Source organism: Thunnus thynnus, chromosome 19 (assembly GCF_963924715.1).
Source record: "Thunnus thynnus chromosome 19, fThuThy2.1, whole genome shotgun sequence".
In the NCBI taxonomy this organism is placed as follows: domain Eukaryota; kingdom Metazoa; phylum Chordata; class Actinopteri; order Scombriformes; family Scombridae; genus Thunnus; species Thunnus thynnus.
In genome coordinates this window covers 7235670-7249267 of record NC_089535.1, presented here as the reverse complement: position 1 = coordinate 7249267, position 13598 = coordinate 7235670, and the positions used below count along the sequence as shown (strand labels likewise).

Genomic DNA, 13598 nt, shown 5'->3' with positions numbered 1-13598 from the left:
TAGCCAGTAAAAACATGCTTTTGAAATAGCCTCTATCTCAGAGGCCCTTTTTTTTGTTTCCAGAAATGTATTGTATCATGTGACAACATGATATCATGTAATTGTGTATTTTTATTATAATCCACAGTCATTGCCACAGAGCAGACAGGTAACTTCATGTTAGGTTTCCATTTGCTCTTGAATTTTCATAACCTCACATTTGTCAAGTACACTGTAGAGTTTATAGCCCCCTTCATTAGTTTGTCTTGCCTTAACCCTTAAAACCCCCTTTTTAAAAAGTTTTGTTTCACGTCATTCTGACATCTAGTTTCAGTTCCACATTCAGTTGCGTTCATCATTTCTCCCAGTTTCTGCTTTCTTGTGTAGTGTAACATTCATTTGGAACAACACCAGAGAAAGGTCACCATTCATCTATAACCGTGCAATCATTAGGATTGTAGGAGATATTTCACATGTTGTCAGTACAAACATGGAAATTGAGAGCATATTTCATGTTTCTAAAGACAGTTTTGCATTAAGAACTTGTCTTTGTTCGTAGACAGACTCTTCTCACTGACTGGCATTGTAAAGAACTTAAAAGTTTGTTTTGATCCATTGTTCACTCATGATTCATGTGTGTTTTGTCTTTGCTGTTGTGTGATAGGACTGATGGTCGCCGCTGGTCGTTGGCCTCCCTTCCCTCCTCTGGCTATGGAACCAACACACCCAGCTCCACCGTCTCTGTAAGCATCGCACACTCACTCAATCCTACGCATCTGGCATCAGGAAATACAACTAATCCATCTCAGCTAAACAGAAGGAAAGCTATCAGCACCATAGAGTAGTTAAACCAAAGGCTCGGAACAATTTGAGGAAAATATGTAATTGTGATTTTTTTGACCAATAAATGCAATGATCATCTATAGATTAAATCGTGTGTGTTCTACATAGCATTAAATGAGATGTGATTGTCCCAGGCATAATCACAAACATATCATGTTTATATAAAAGAGTTGGATAAAATATTGCTGTTACTTGATGTCCTACCATGGTTGGTTTTTTTAAACCAGCCAGAGAAAATCAACTTTCATAGTTTCTATAGAACATTTGACCAATTTAGCTCACAGATATATTATAGTTGTATACTTTACTGTATCAATAGACTCAGAGGACAAACAGCTTAATAACCCTGAATCATGGAGGTCTCAATTTAGAACATTTAAGGTGATATGCTTAAAACTTTGTTGTCAATCATTTATATTCCACAAGCCACTGGCTACCTTGAAATTGGCTTTGGGTCGTAACCTGATGATTTATGTAGAAAAAGACATGTATGAGACAAAGTATGAACAACTAAAAGGACATAGACCAATCCTTAGTTTTCTCAAGCATGAAAAATGTTGAAGAGTCATGTTCCTTCTTCCACAAAACCAAAATAAATGAACAGACGCTGGTATGCGTAAGAGTAAACATATTAACCAGACTGTTTTTGTTGTTTCACCAACTCACTCGCTGTAGCTGGTGAAATTGATGGTCTCCGGCTGCTACAGGTTGTTAAGACACGGTTAATTATGTAAGTTACAATTAAAATCGCAGCTCTTGTGATTTGAAAATCGATCTCTTTCAAATTAAGAAAAAACTTTTCACCGTTCAGCCCTACAGTAGTTAAACTTAAATTCATAGAAAGTTGGTAAAATAAAAGTCTCTTTAAGTCTCCATGAAGAACAAATTTAAAATGACTTTCATGTGGACGTTAGTATTCGTCATGTCAGCTGTGTTCACACGTGTAACTTGCTCGCGGCAGTGACTGCAATTCTCCGAGGCTGAAGAGCGAATAAGCACACAAAGGCAGAGATTTGTTCTGCAGTAAACACGGTTTTGACAAGTGGACACACCAGCAAAACGCACACACACACACACACACACACACACACACACACACACACACACACACACACACACAAACACACACATTACCTCAGCTCTCTTTCTCTCTCTTATTGTACCTACTTCCTCTGTTTACATCTCAAATTGATAAAAGCTTTAATGGCATGAATGTTAAAGTTTCTTTTTTTTATTTTACACAAGGAAACTAAATGGATCACAAGATAACAAATACACTTTAAAGAGTACTATGCATCAGACCATATATACACAAACACTCTGTCTGTCTCTGTTACTTTCACTCTGACGGAAAACTATTATATTTAAATATCAGCATGATTGTTTATTGGAAACAAACAGAGCCACAGAGCATATACACCCACACACACACATACACTAATACATTTACAGGAATTACAAGTGTCATGGGGATTAAGAATTGCCTGTATTGATGTTGTGTTTTTTGTTTCGTGCAGTATTTGGTCATCCAGTAAATTTCCTGCTATTCACACCATCTATTGAAGGAAGCATGTTCTTGTTTTGCCGATTAAACATCATTCATGAGTCACTAGAAACAGTCGCTATTGTTTGTAAGCGTGAAGCTCACAGTTGACTTATTCAGTACAGATTTCATTTAATAAACTGTAAATGTAATGCAAACATTAGTCTATAATCTATAATCTATAATCTTTTTTTTTCTGGTGCTCAACAAGGCAGCTTTATTTATAGAGCAAATTTCATTACATGGAAACTCAATGTGCCTTACATTTAAAAAAGCTTTAAGCATATGCAATGCAGTGGTAAAGAAACAACATATATTTATACATACCCACAATACCTGCATATACAATAGATACTCAAGGAAGGTCATGCAACTTCTGAATTGAAAAACCAGCTATAAACATCCAAACCGATAAAGTCAACACACATCAGCAGTCATACATTCTCATAGGTTGAACATGAACCTATGGGTGTAGTGAAATTATTTTAAATGATCATTTTTCTGAGTAATTTGTTAGAGATATATCGCTGTTTCATGTGTTACTGAGAGTCCACAGTACACATGGTTATTTACGATACTTTAAAGGAATAGTTTTGGGAAATCTGCTCATTCGCTTCCTTGCTTTGTTGGTCTGTTAAATATGAATCTACCAGCACAACCTGTAATTTGTTCACTTCAGTTTTTGTGCAAATTAAACAAATGAGATATTAGTTAGTTAGTTAGTTAGTTAGTTAGTTAGTTAGTTAGTTAGTCAGCTGTAAACTTAAGGGTAAAAAAGTTGTGGTTTTACCTTTTTTTAAATCTTCAGACAGAGCTAGGCTAGCTGTTTCCTCCTGCTTCCAGTTTAGTTGCAGTAAACCCAAATTCAGGATGTTGAAACATGATGGAAAGTTGGTCAAATAAAAATCTCTTGTAATCACCATGAACAAATTTAAAATGACTTTCATGTGGAAGTCATTATTCAGGCTGGCTGTGTTCACATGTGCTCGCCTGGCTTTGTCTAAAGGTAAAAAAAAAGGTAAAACCACAACATTTTTACATTTTTACACTTAAGTTTATAGCTGATTAACTTACACAATGTTGTTTGTTTAACTAGTACAAAACTGAAGTGAACAAATGTTGTGGCTTTGCCTTTGTTTTTGAAAAAACATTTTTCAGTAATTTTTAATCTTCAGATTGAGCCAAGCTAGCTATTCCCTCTGATTCCAGGCTTTAATCTAGCTAAGCTAACCATCTCCTAGCTGTAGATTCTTATTTAACAGACACATATGAGAGAAGTAGTATCGATCTTCTCAACTAACTCTCAACATGTGTGTGTTTTAAATATAGACAGTGCCAGGCTAGCTGTTTCCCCCTGCTTCCAGTCTTTATGCCAAGCTAAGCTAACAGGGTATCAATCCTACTCTCAGCAAGGAAGTGAAAGAGCGTATTTCCCTAAAATGATGAACTATTCCTATAAATTTGGTCATTTCTTGTGGGTTACTTACCCAGTGGGAAACTACCAAATCACAGAATTACCAGCTGCTGGCATGTTTTTTTTGTTTTTTTTTTTGTTTTTTTTTACCCACATAAAAATTTGCCATCTCTTTTTTTTTCTTTTCATGTTGAATATATATTTGTTTCATTTCCAGTCATCCTGTTCATCACAGGAGAAGCTGCACCAGCTGCCCTTCCAGCCTACGCCTGATGAACTGCACTTCCTCTCCAAGCACTTCTGTACTGAGAGTATCTCCGGGGACGAATGCCGCAGAGCGACGGCCATGCGACCCCGCTCTCGCAGTCTCAGGTATTGTTTTACCTCTACAAACGGACCATTATCATCATATGGTAATGCATACCCTTCAAGCTACTCAGCAACTGGTTTCAATCCAATTTTGTTTTTCAGCCCTGGGCGATCTCCCTCATGTTACGACCATGAGATTATTATGATGAATCACGTCTACAAGGAGCGGTTTCCTAAGGTAAGGCCTCACAATAAGTTAGCTACAGCCATGTGTGGTTGTTCATTATTTTCTGCATTAACCAAACTTGGACCTCCCCTTTTTTCACTGCAGGCCACAGCTCAGATGGAGGAAAGGATTCAGGAGATCATCCGCAGCAACTCTCCAGAGAACGTCCTCCCTTTAGCAGATGGTGTGCTCGGCTTCGCACATCACCAGATAATTGAACTGGCCCGTGACTGTCTGGAGAAGAGTCGGCTAGGACTCATCACCTCCAGCTACTTCTGTGAACTCACTGACAAGCTGGAGAGGCTCGTCCAGGAGGTGAGGGCGTCTTGAGAAATCAGTGATGTTTTTGTAAACAGTTCACCGAAATACCAATAAGTGTCAGTTTTTCTAAAAGGAAATTGTGTGAAAACATGGGAACAGTGTTAATGACGTGTCATTTTAGACTGAGCCCCCAGTTTGTGCTTCTCATGTATCACCATTACAATCAAACCACGGTGCAAAGCATTTTCCAAAAAAATACATACCCAGAAGGTAGTTAGTGACACTTACTGCTGATGTTGTATTTCCAGAATCCTTTAAGAGCCCTCTAACCATCTGGATGAAAAAAATATTCTATCTTTTGCAAAATAAAAAAGATTTTTTTAACTTATTTCTCAAATTGTGACTGTATTTCTCGATCCAGGATGCCAGAAATTACACACATGCCCTGGCTCTTTTTGTAAAAGACAAGCAAAATATGAATGTTTTTTGTATAAAAATATAAAACATTGGAAAGAAACATCAATATATACTAGTATTACTGATCATACATTTAAGTGTTGATAAAGTTGCACAAATTGAGCAAGGAGAAATATTATTTGCAGCTACCATCTTTGTTTGGATTAGTAGAAAGAGGTGCAATTTGGGAAAGGATTAAAAATCTTTTTTGTCCTGCAGGCAGAATATTTTTTCCTTTAGATAACTAGAAGAGTCTTTTAGGATTCCTCTAGGGTTGTTAAACTACCTCCCAGGTTTTTCATAGATCGCCAAGTAATTATTTTTCAGAAAATCAGGTGCTTAGTGTAGTGACTTGAATGTAAATGCAGTAAATGAGAGGCACAAACTGGGGCTGAGGTGAACCATGCTGCCACTCTACTATATCTGACTTTCACCAGTACACGACTACATGTGAAATGCTGAGGTCTTGTCTCTTCTGTGTAGTCCACAGAGAGGTCAGAAAGCGAGGAGGTAAACTTCATCAGAGAGGTGGTGAAGAAGATCCTCATCGTCATAGCTCGACCCGCTCGACTCCTGGAATGTCTGGTACGTTTTATATCACCAAAAATAGGTCACAGCCTGGCACAGTCTGAGTCAGGGTACTTAGCATAATATATTTTGAGGTAATTTAACTATTTTATCTCTGTACCCAGATGGTAACACTTAACTACAAAGCTCTTGCACTCTAGAAAGTTTTCTTGAGAGGTGCATCAGATTATAAACTCTGACTGACTGTGAAAGAACCAAAAAATGCCGAACACTGTCAATCACCTGCACTCACTCCCACACCTTCATCATGCAAAATTCATATCCATCATATGAACTTTTGCCTGGTGAAGGTCTCAGGACAGAAATATTGTGAATAGGGTGAGTGCAGGTGATCGACAGTGTGCAGGATTGTTTGAGTTTACTTAAACTCAAACCTGGGATAAAGCCATTACAGGTCCTAATTACTCTTTCTAACTTGCCAACTTTCCTTTCTAAATTAGCCACTTTTTGTCATTTGTAATTTAAATAAAGTTAGACAAGCCTGTCATTTTTTATAGTGGTGTAACGGTGTATTTCACTATCTTGAGAAGAGCTCCTAAATGATCCCATAGACATTGTATAGTGCACATAAACTAGACTAATCAAAATGTCTGATCCAGGCTAAGTAGGAAAAGTGAAACCAACCAAAAAATCAAACTGTCCTTTTTAAACATCGTTCATACTAGCGTATACTAAAGTGTGTTATGTCTCCAGGAGTTTGACCCTGAGGAATTTTACCACCTTTTGGAGGCCGCTGAAGGACATGCGAAAGAGGGCCAGGGCATCAAAACAGACATCCCACGTTACATCATCAGCCAGCTGGGACTCACACGAGATCCTCTGGAAGGTACAAGAAGGACTTAATCAGTGAAAATAAAAATGTCTTCATACATGTAGCTAGAAAAGCTATAATATAATGGCATAACATTATTATAAAATATGGGGAAATGTTTGGTTCTTCCTCTATTATTCCTTTAATATTTCAAGTTATTTTTCAGCATCACTGGAGCAGATAATCAGTTTCATCTTCCGTAGGGTTTGTAAAATTGATCAGAGTTTTTCTATAAGTATTCATGCATTGATCCTACTCTCATATAATTCCACTGAAGTGCTGAGTATTCCAGTTACTGCCGCTTCAGTAATATCAGTCAGTGATGCGGTAAATATGACCAAATTGAATACACGGTAACTGCTGTGGTGAGGCTGTAAAGGAATGAAAGAATCAAGCTGTAGAGGGAACTAAAAGACAAAGATACTATTGACTAATGTCCTGTACTGAACAGACTGTCTTTCTAATGACCCTCTGCCTCTCCAGATTCAGTAACCAGCAACATTCATTATGACTAATTAGAAAGGAATGGCCTCCCTACAGACCTTATACAGATCCACACAGGCTGGCTCATCAGCCAATCTCTCCATTCATTTCCCCTGAGTGTCTCCAGTGTTTCGTTTGCCCGGTGCCTTGTGTGCCTGAAGCGAACCTACAAGGAAGGACAGATGTTAAATAGCAGTGGAAATGTGTTTACAGGCTCTCGAGGGACAAGACAAACACCCCCCCTTGTGAAATTACACACATAGACTTTGGCATATACGCAGAAAAAAAAAGATGCAAGGTGGTTTATAATGAGCACTTGTGCTGGAGTGGTGATTTTGTAAATGGGTGTTAGACATGTGTTTGTGTTGCTACATCTGATTTCCGCCCCATTTCTTTTCAATTCAGATTGTTTTAGAGTCAGCACCTAAAAACCCTAATAAGTGGATAAAGGCTTAAGTCGGCTGTTTTTGTTTAGCTTGTATGACATCATTTCTCCTTGCTTTAAAAAAACTGCTGCAGAACATGTTCATAGGCTTCACATGAAGTTATCAGTCTATAATACACTCACAACAATTTATTTTATTAAAATTTCAGCTTTTCTTTTTCTTTTTTATTCATCTTTTTCTGTTCTCTCTTTAGAAATTGCCCAGCTGACCAGCTGCGACAGCGGGATTGCAGAAACTCCAGAAACAGATGACTCTGTAAGCACTCAGACATTGATTATCGTATTGATCCTCTCCATCTTTACCGCGGGCGTACCAGTGAAGTACAGATTTTATCTTTTTGATTTGTTTTTTTAGTATTTGTCTCTCTTCTTGCCCTCAGTCTCAGAGCCTGAGCGCAGCCTTGCGGTCCCGGCGTAAACCCTGCGAACTGGACTTTGAGATGACAAAACTCATCAGCAATGGCGCCTACGGGTAAGAACATCTTATTTCATACAGGATTATCTAATCTAAGGATAGATGGTGTGTTACTGCCCCAATAAGAAAGCTTTTTTCTGTTTCCACTAGACATTAATAACAACTGACAATAAAACAGATTTGATGAACCCTAAATTATCCTTATAAGCAGTTTTAGGATGTTTTAAGGTCTGTTATTCCTCAGCTGACTGGTATACTGTATATTCCGCAGAGCTGTTTATTTGGTTCGACACAAGGAAACTAAGCAGCGGTTTGCCATGAAAAAGATCAACAAGCAGAACCTGATGTTGAGGAACCAGATACAACAGGCCTTTGTGGAGAGAGACATCCTCACCTTTGCTGAGAACCCTTTTGTGGTGTCCATGTACTGCTCCTTTGAGACACGGCGGCACCTGTGCATGGTCATGGAGTACGTCGAAGGTCAGCAGCTGGCGTTTTAGAGCGTAATTCTGCAGCTGAAAGCAGTAAACTTTGCACAATGTCTCCTGTGTGTTATCAGAGGCACATCTGTAATATCACTCCATTGATCTTTACAGGAGGAGACTGCGCCACCCTTTTGAAGAACATGGGTCCCCTGCCTGTGGATATGGCCAGGATGTACTTTGCAGAGACAGTCCTGGCTCTGGAGTACCTCCACAACTATGGCATCGTCCACAGGGACCTAAAACCAGACAAGTGAGACCTCGTGAAATTTTAACACTTGTGAAACAGCCTTCACTGCCAGTTTGGAGAATTTCAATTATAATTTCTAATTCTTTTAAAACTCTTGCAAAATAATTAGCAGATGCATTTTCATTTTTACAATAAAACATCACTTGGGAAATCAATTTTGAATATGATTTACAGAAAAAAAGTACAATTTTCAGATGTATTTTTTTGGCAGGAGAATTGAATGGTGACATTCACTGTGCAGCTTTCACTCCAGGGAGGAAGATGCAGTGTCAGGCTTGACATTCAGTGAAGTTTTGGGCAAAATAATAACAACAGAACTAAGACAATCCAACAGCTTCACGTGCATCGGGGTCTGTTTATGATGGTTCTTTAAATCCCTAATATTAAAGCAATTACATTTGGCAAAAACAGTTCTTCCCCATCCCAAAGGTGAAAAAATGGCACTAGTCCTAGAATTTTATTTCCCACAGTCTGTTCTTCATTTTCATTTTGACAGTTTTTCTTTTTTTTTTTCTCACAGTTAGTTCCATCTCCAAAAACTTTTGCTCTATGGTTTTGCACAGACTTTGATGCACGTGCAGTATAAAACAAACATGGCCGCCATGAAGCAAGTAGCAGCATAGCTTAGGAGAACTGACAGGACATCTTGTTAGTGGACATTATCTTCGCAGTCTTTCACAGAGCAAAACAATTTCCAGTTTTCACTCAGAAAGTACAATTTTGAGGTACTTTACTTGATTATTTAATTTTATGCTTATTTATACATCTACTCCACTACATTTAATTGACAGCTATAATTTAGCTAGCGCCTTTAAAGTAAGATCTTACACACAAAACATATGGGTAGTTTATAAAGTATGAATGTATGTTATAAATTAAACTAGTCAATATTATACTTATACTACTATACTTCACATTGACCAACATTAACATTAAAATGTTGCTTGTATTTAGATGCATCAATGATAATAATCAGAACAGAACTACTTTTACTTTTGATACTTGAACATTTTTTAAATAATCTGTGCAGGCTTTAGTAATGATATTGTCAGGAAGTTTAACTGCTTATTCTAACTGACTAAAGGTTTACTGGCTGTTATAAAGAGTCTGGTTTAATTATTAAGTCCTCTTCTTCTTCTTTTCCTCCTTCCTCACAGTTTGCTTGTCACATCAATGGGACACATAAAGCTGACAGATTTTGGGCTGTCCAAAGTCGGGCTGATGAACATGACCACCAACCTGTATGAGGGACACATAGAGAAAGATGCCAGGGAGTTCTCTGATAAGCAGGTAAATCTTATGTAACTATAGAAATGAAATGTTAGACACTAGGGGTGTGCCCGAATACAAATACGCTATTCGGAAAAGCACAAATAGTGGGGTTTTTTTTGTTTGTTTGTTTGTTTTTTTACGAATATTTGTTTCATACAAATATTTTAAAAATTATTTGTTTTCAGGAAGAAAAAAAAAACATGTTAAATACCAGCGCACAGATTGGTTACATCACTATATCAGTGTCTCTCCTCTGCTCCGCTGTTACGTTTATCAGCAGTCTCAACAAGGGGAGTCACATCCACCCGCTACATGACGCACATTTCCTTATTTGGACATCACTCCTGGAGTTGGGGGTGTGCTCCCAAGGGAACACTTCATGAACACTTATTGTAACACTTTGATTTTCTAAAATTAAAAGCGTAATAAAAACAAAAATAGGATTTTTAAACCTCTTAACACTTTTATTAGAATACAAATACAAATAATTTTGCTGCCTCAACAAATACAGATACAAATACTGGGCCCTCTGCACATCCCTATTAGACACTACCTTTTTTCCCACAAGCCTCATCATGTTCAGACCATTTCTTATGTTTTTTTTTTCTGTCTGTGTAGGTATGTGGGACCCCAGAGTATATTGCTCCAGAGGTGATCCTGAGACAAGGCTATGGCAAGCCAGTGGACTGGTGGGCCATGGGCATCATCCTCTACGAGTTCCTTGTGGGCTGTGTGCCGTTTTTCGGAGACACGCCAGAGGAGCTGTTCGGACAGGTCATCAGTGGTCAGTGTCATCTCTATTTCATTGTATTTATTGTGATGTTTCGGCTCAACAATGAACGCTGCTCAAACCTCGCTGACAGATATGTGATTCTCAGTCCCACACCATCAGCTAGCCTTGGATGCAAACATAAATTGCCAGTTTAAGCCAGTAAATTGAGCTTTTCATCTTCCTCAACCATCACCATCACCACATGCTCACATACAAAGTGTTTTAATTACACTGCTCAGCAAAAAAATTCACTTAGAGATCAATAAAGACCTTATTTATTTCCTTGTGTTCTCTCTGATGTTTGGATTCAAGTATGAAAATAAGCTATTTTTATTTATTTATGTCAGTTTTTTAATAGACACATTTTCCGCTGCTAAGGTGATTCAGGCAAAGTTTGCACAGCATCTGGTCTGTATATTCTGTCGAGTACATCAGGAGAAATTCCCAAACCTCATTCAGATATGGATTAAACATTTGCATAGTGACCACATGGAATTACTTGGTATGCATATTTCTCAATTTATTGAAGACTGACATTTCCCTGAAGGCCAGTAGCAAAACAGATGGCCGTTAAGTGGATTTAGCTTGACTTTAGACCACAAGTGAAATTTTAATATTACGATGATATCGCTTCATTCTCTTTATTCTCATGGTGACGGCGCAGACAAAATCTTAATCTTGAAAAACTAGAGCTTTTATCTTGTCGCCGGTGTGGCTCCGATGAATTTTGTTACGTCGAGTTGTTGGATAACAGCCTCTATCTGTGTCATGGCAAATGAATGGCATGCCACAACTGATTTGGTATGCTCTCAATCAAACTGTACCAAGCCTCTGAGAGTGACTGTTAATTAAAGAGGCCTGAACACACTGAATGCATGCCACCGTGGCCTCAGGCCACACATACATATTCATAGCTCCCTCCCAAATTTGATTAAAACGGGGGACAAACGGTGCACAGAGGAGGCAATCAGCATGGCACAGACGGGCTTTGCTCCCCTTTTCATTGCTTATCCATGAGGCTTTTCATGAAAAGCTAGAGCACATGTAAATTGTCTCATTCAGCAGTGTTATGCTTACGCCTTAGAAATAACTTTTTGTCTGTCTTTTACTGGTAAAGCTTTTTATACAAGTACTTAGGAGTGGAGCAAAAAGAGTCAACCATAGTGGGTTCAAATACAATAATTGAATTAAAAAAAAACATTGTCATTTCTTATTCTTCATGCTTATAATGTTGATATTATTGTTCTTATACACAAGTTTCCCATTTTCAAACCATCAAGGAGGCGCACACAACTGGGTGTAGGGCTGCAGAAAACATGTCATGATAGCTTATATATTCATATTTTCAGCATTTAGAAATAACTTGAATGAAAGTTTAGAGGTAAATCTGTATGTAGCATTTCCAATTCTTTTTAATACATGACACATTTTGATATTGACATCTATTGGCTCTGGCTAGCTAACACACTGATAGCAGTGATAACACTAATGACTAAGTGAGCAGCGCAGATGAAAAGGACCTGTTACACATGTAATGTCAGCATTTTTAAGAAAATAATTAATATAATATCATTCATCATATGAATTTAACAAACAGGGATGTTTCAGTTTAAGGCACAAAACAACTCCTCTACATAAGCTTTCAGCCATTCTGGTTTGTTTTCTACAACTCTGTGTGCATCTCACAATGACATTGTCTTTTTCTGATCAAAGCATGTCGTCTTCCAATTCCAAAACCACATCTTACAAATATATTGACAACCGAGATTCATACGCTGCTTATATTTTGAGCATTTTAGATTTAAACTGATCATATGCATTGTGTGTTTGCAGACGAGATCAACTGGCCTGACGGAGATGATGCCCCACCTCTCGATGCTCAGGAGCTCATCACCTTGCTGCTCAGACAGAATCCTCTGGAAAGGATGGGTGCAGGTACGCACACAAATAAGGGAAAGAAAGTGTGGCTCAGTCAGTAATTCGGTTAGGACCAGACAGGCACAGCAGGACGCCATAAATTCTCATGTGACCGTTAGTGCCACCTCAGCAACGCTCATTATTCCAAGTCACCGGGGAAGAAATTGAGGTCATCCAGCAGCAGAGCAGTTTATCCTGTGGCCTACTCACCCTTTCCCTTTGATCAATTGCAATTATTTCCTTGCCAGTCCATGAATCTAGTTCCATGCATGATCAGGCACTAAGAGTGGGTAGATCTGCGGACTGTAAAAGTGGCCATGACCTGGGACAAAAGCTTTTAATCAGAGCGACGCACGCTGCCAGTTCAGTCTGGGGACAGTTGGACCTCAGTGTTCATCTAGATCTCCTCTCACCAGGCTGCCATTCACAAAGGCTCCCACTAGTCCATGAAAGGTCACAGGCAGGAAATTGTACTGCATAATTTATGGTCATGATATCAGTTTGGCCTGCAGCCACCAGGGAAAAGGAAAACATAGCGTAAGCGTTTCTTCACCTCCGGTGTCTTAAACTGAACCGTTCATTGTCAATGCCCTGTGTTTTGTGTATGTTGTTTTCACCAGCAGTTTTTCTTGAAAATGTTATTCATACTGATTACTCATCATTTTTATATCATCTACAGGCGGGGCGGCCGAAGTGAAGCAACATCAGTTTTTTCACAACCTGGACTGGAACGGCCTGCTGAGGCAGAAGGCTGAGTTTATTCCTCAGCTGGAGTCTGAAGATGACACCAGCTACTTCGACAGTGAGTTAACTGAACAGAAACACATATGCATACAACAGTTTCGTTACATACATGCAGACAAAAACACTCATACATTGAAAAACAAACCGCTTTAGCAGAGGGGGCAAATGTGCTATGGTGAGTGCCATATGAGTGATGGGTCTGTTATTGAGATCTCAGTGTTGAGGCGTTGGCAGACCAATGATAAACCTCCATAAATCCACTTACAAAATCATAGAAAAAATCATAGATGGCCCTCATAACTTCAGATCTTGCCTCATAATCATTATATTTTTAAGTTTTCTTCAGTATCAAAAGAATTCCAGTGATAGTTGTTTGTACATCTATGAT

At 38.5% G+C, this 13598-nt stretch overlaps 1 protein-coding gene across 6 annotated transcripts in view; it reads left to right on the top strand.

Annotated features, from left to right (window-relative positions):
- The window catches only part of mast4 (microtubule associated serine/threonine kinase family member 4), a 103493-nt gene that overhangs the window by 77187 nt on the left and 12708 nt on the right, over positions 1 to 13598 (top strand). For 5 of the 6 annotated variants that reach the window (XM_067575085.1, XM_067575083.1, XM_067575087.1 and 2 more), the window contains 14 exons: positions 644 to 722; positions 3997 to 4151; positions 4251 to 4326; positions 4420 to 4629; positions 5515 to 5616; positions 6313 to 6445; positions 7553 to 7614; positions 7739 to 7830; positions 8045 to 8253; positions 8370 to 8508; positions 9663 to 9795; positions 10396 to 10561; positions 12383 to 12484; positions 13146 to 13268. In XM_067575085.1, coding sequence (XP_067431186.1) covers positions 644 to 722; positions 3997 to 4151; positions 4251 to 4326; positions 4420 to 4629; positions 5515 to 5616; positions 6313 to 6445; positions 7553 to 7614; positions 7739 to 7830; positions 8045 to 8253; positions 8370 to 8508; positions 9663 to 9795; positions 10396 to 10561; positions 12383 to 12484; positions 13146 to 13268 — 1781 coding nt within the window. The remainder of the gene's footprint in view (positions 1 to 643; positions 723 to 3996; positions 4152 to 4250; positions 4327 to 4419; positions 4630 to 5514; positions 5617 to 6312; positions 6446 to 7552; positions 7615 to 7738; positions 7831 to 8044; positions 8254 to 8369; positions 8509 to 9662; positions 9796 to 10395; positions 10562 to 12382; positions 12485 to 13145; positions 13269 to 13598) is intronic. The other variant, XM_067575084.1, reaches the window with a different exon arrangement.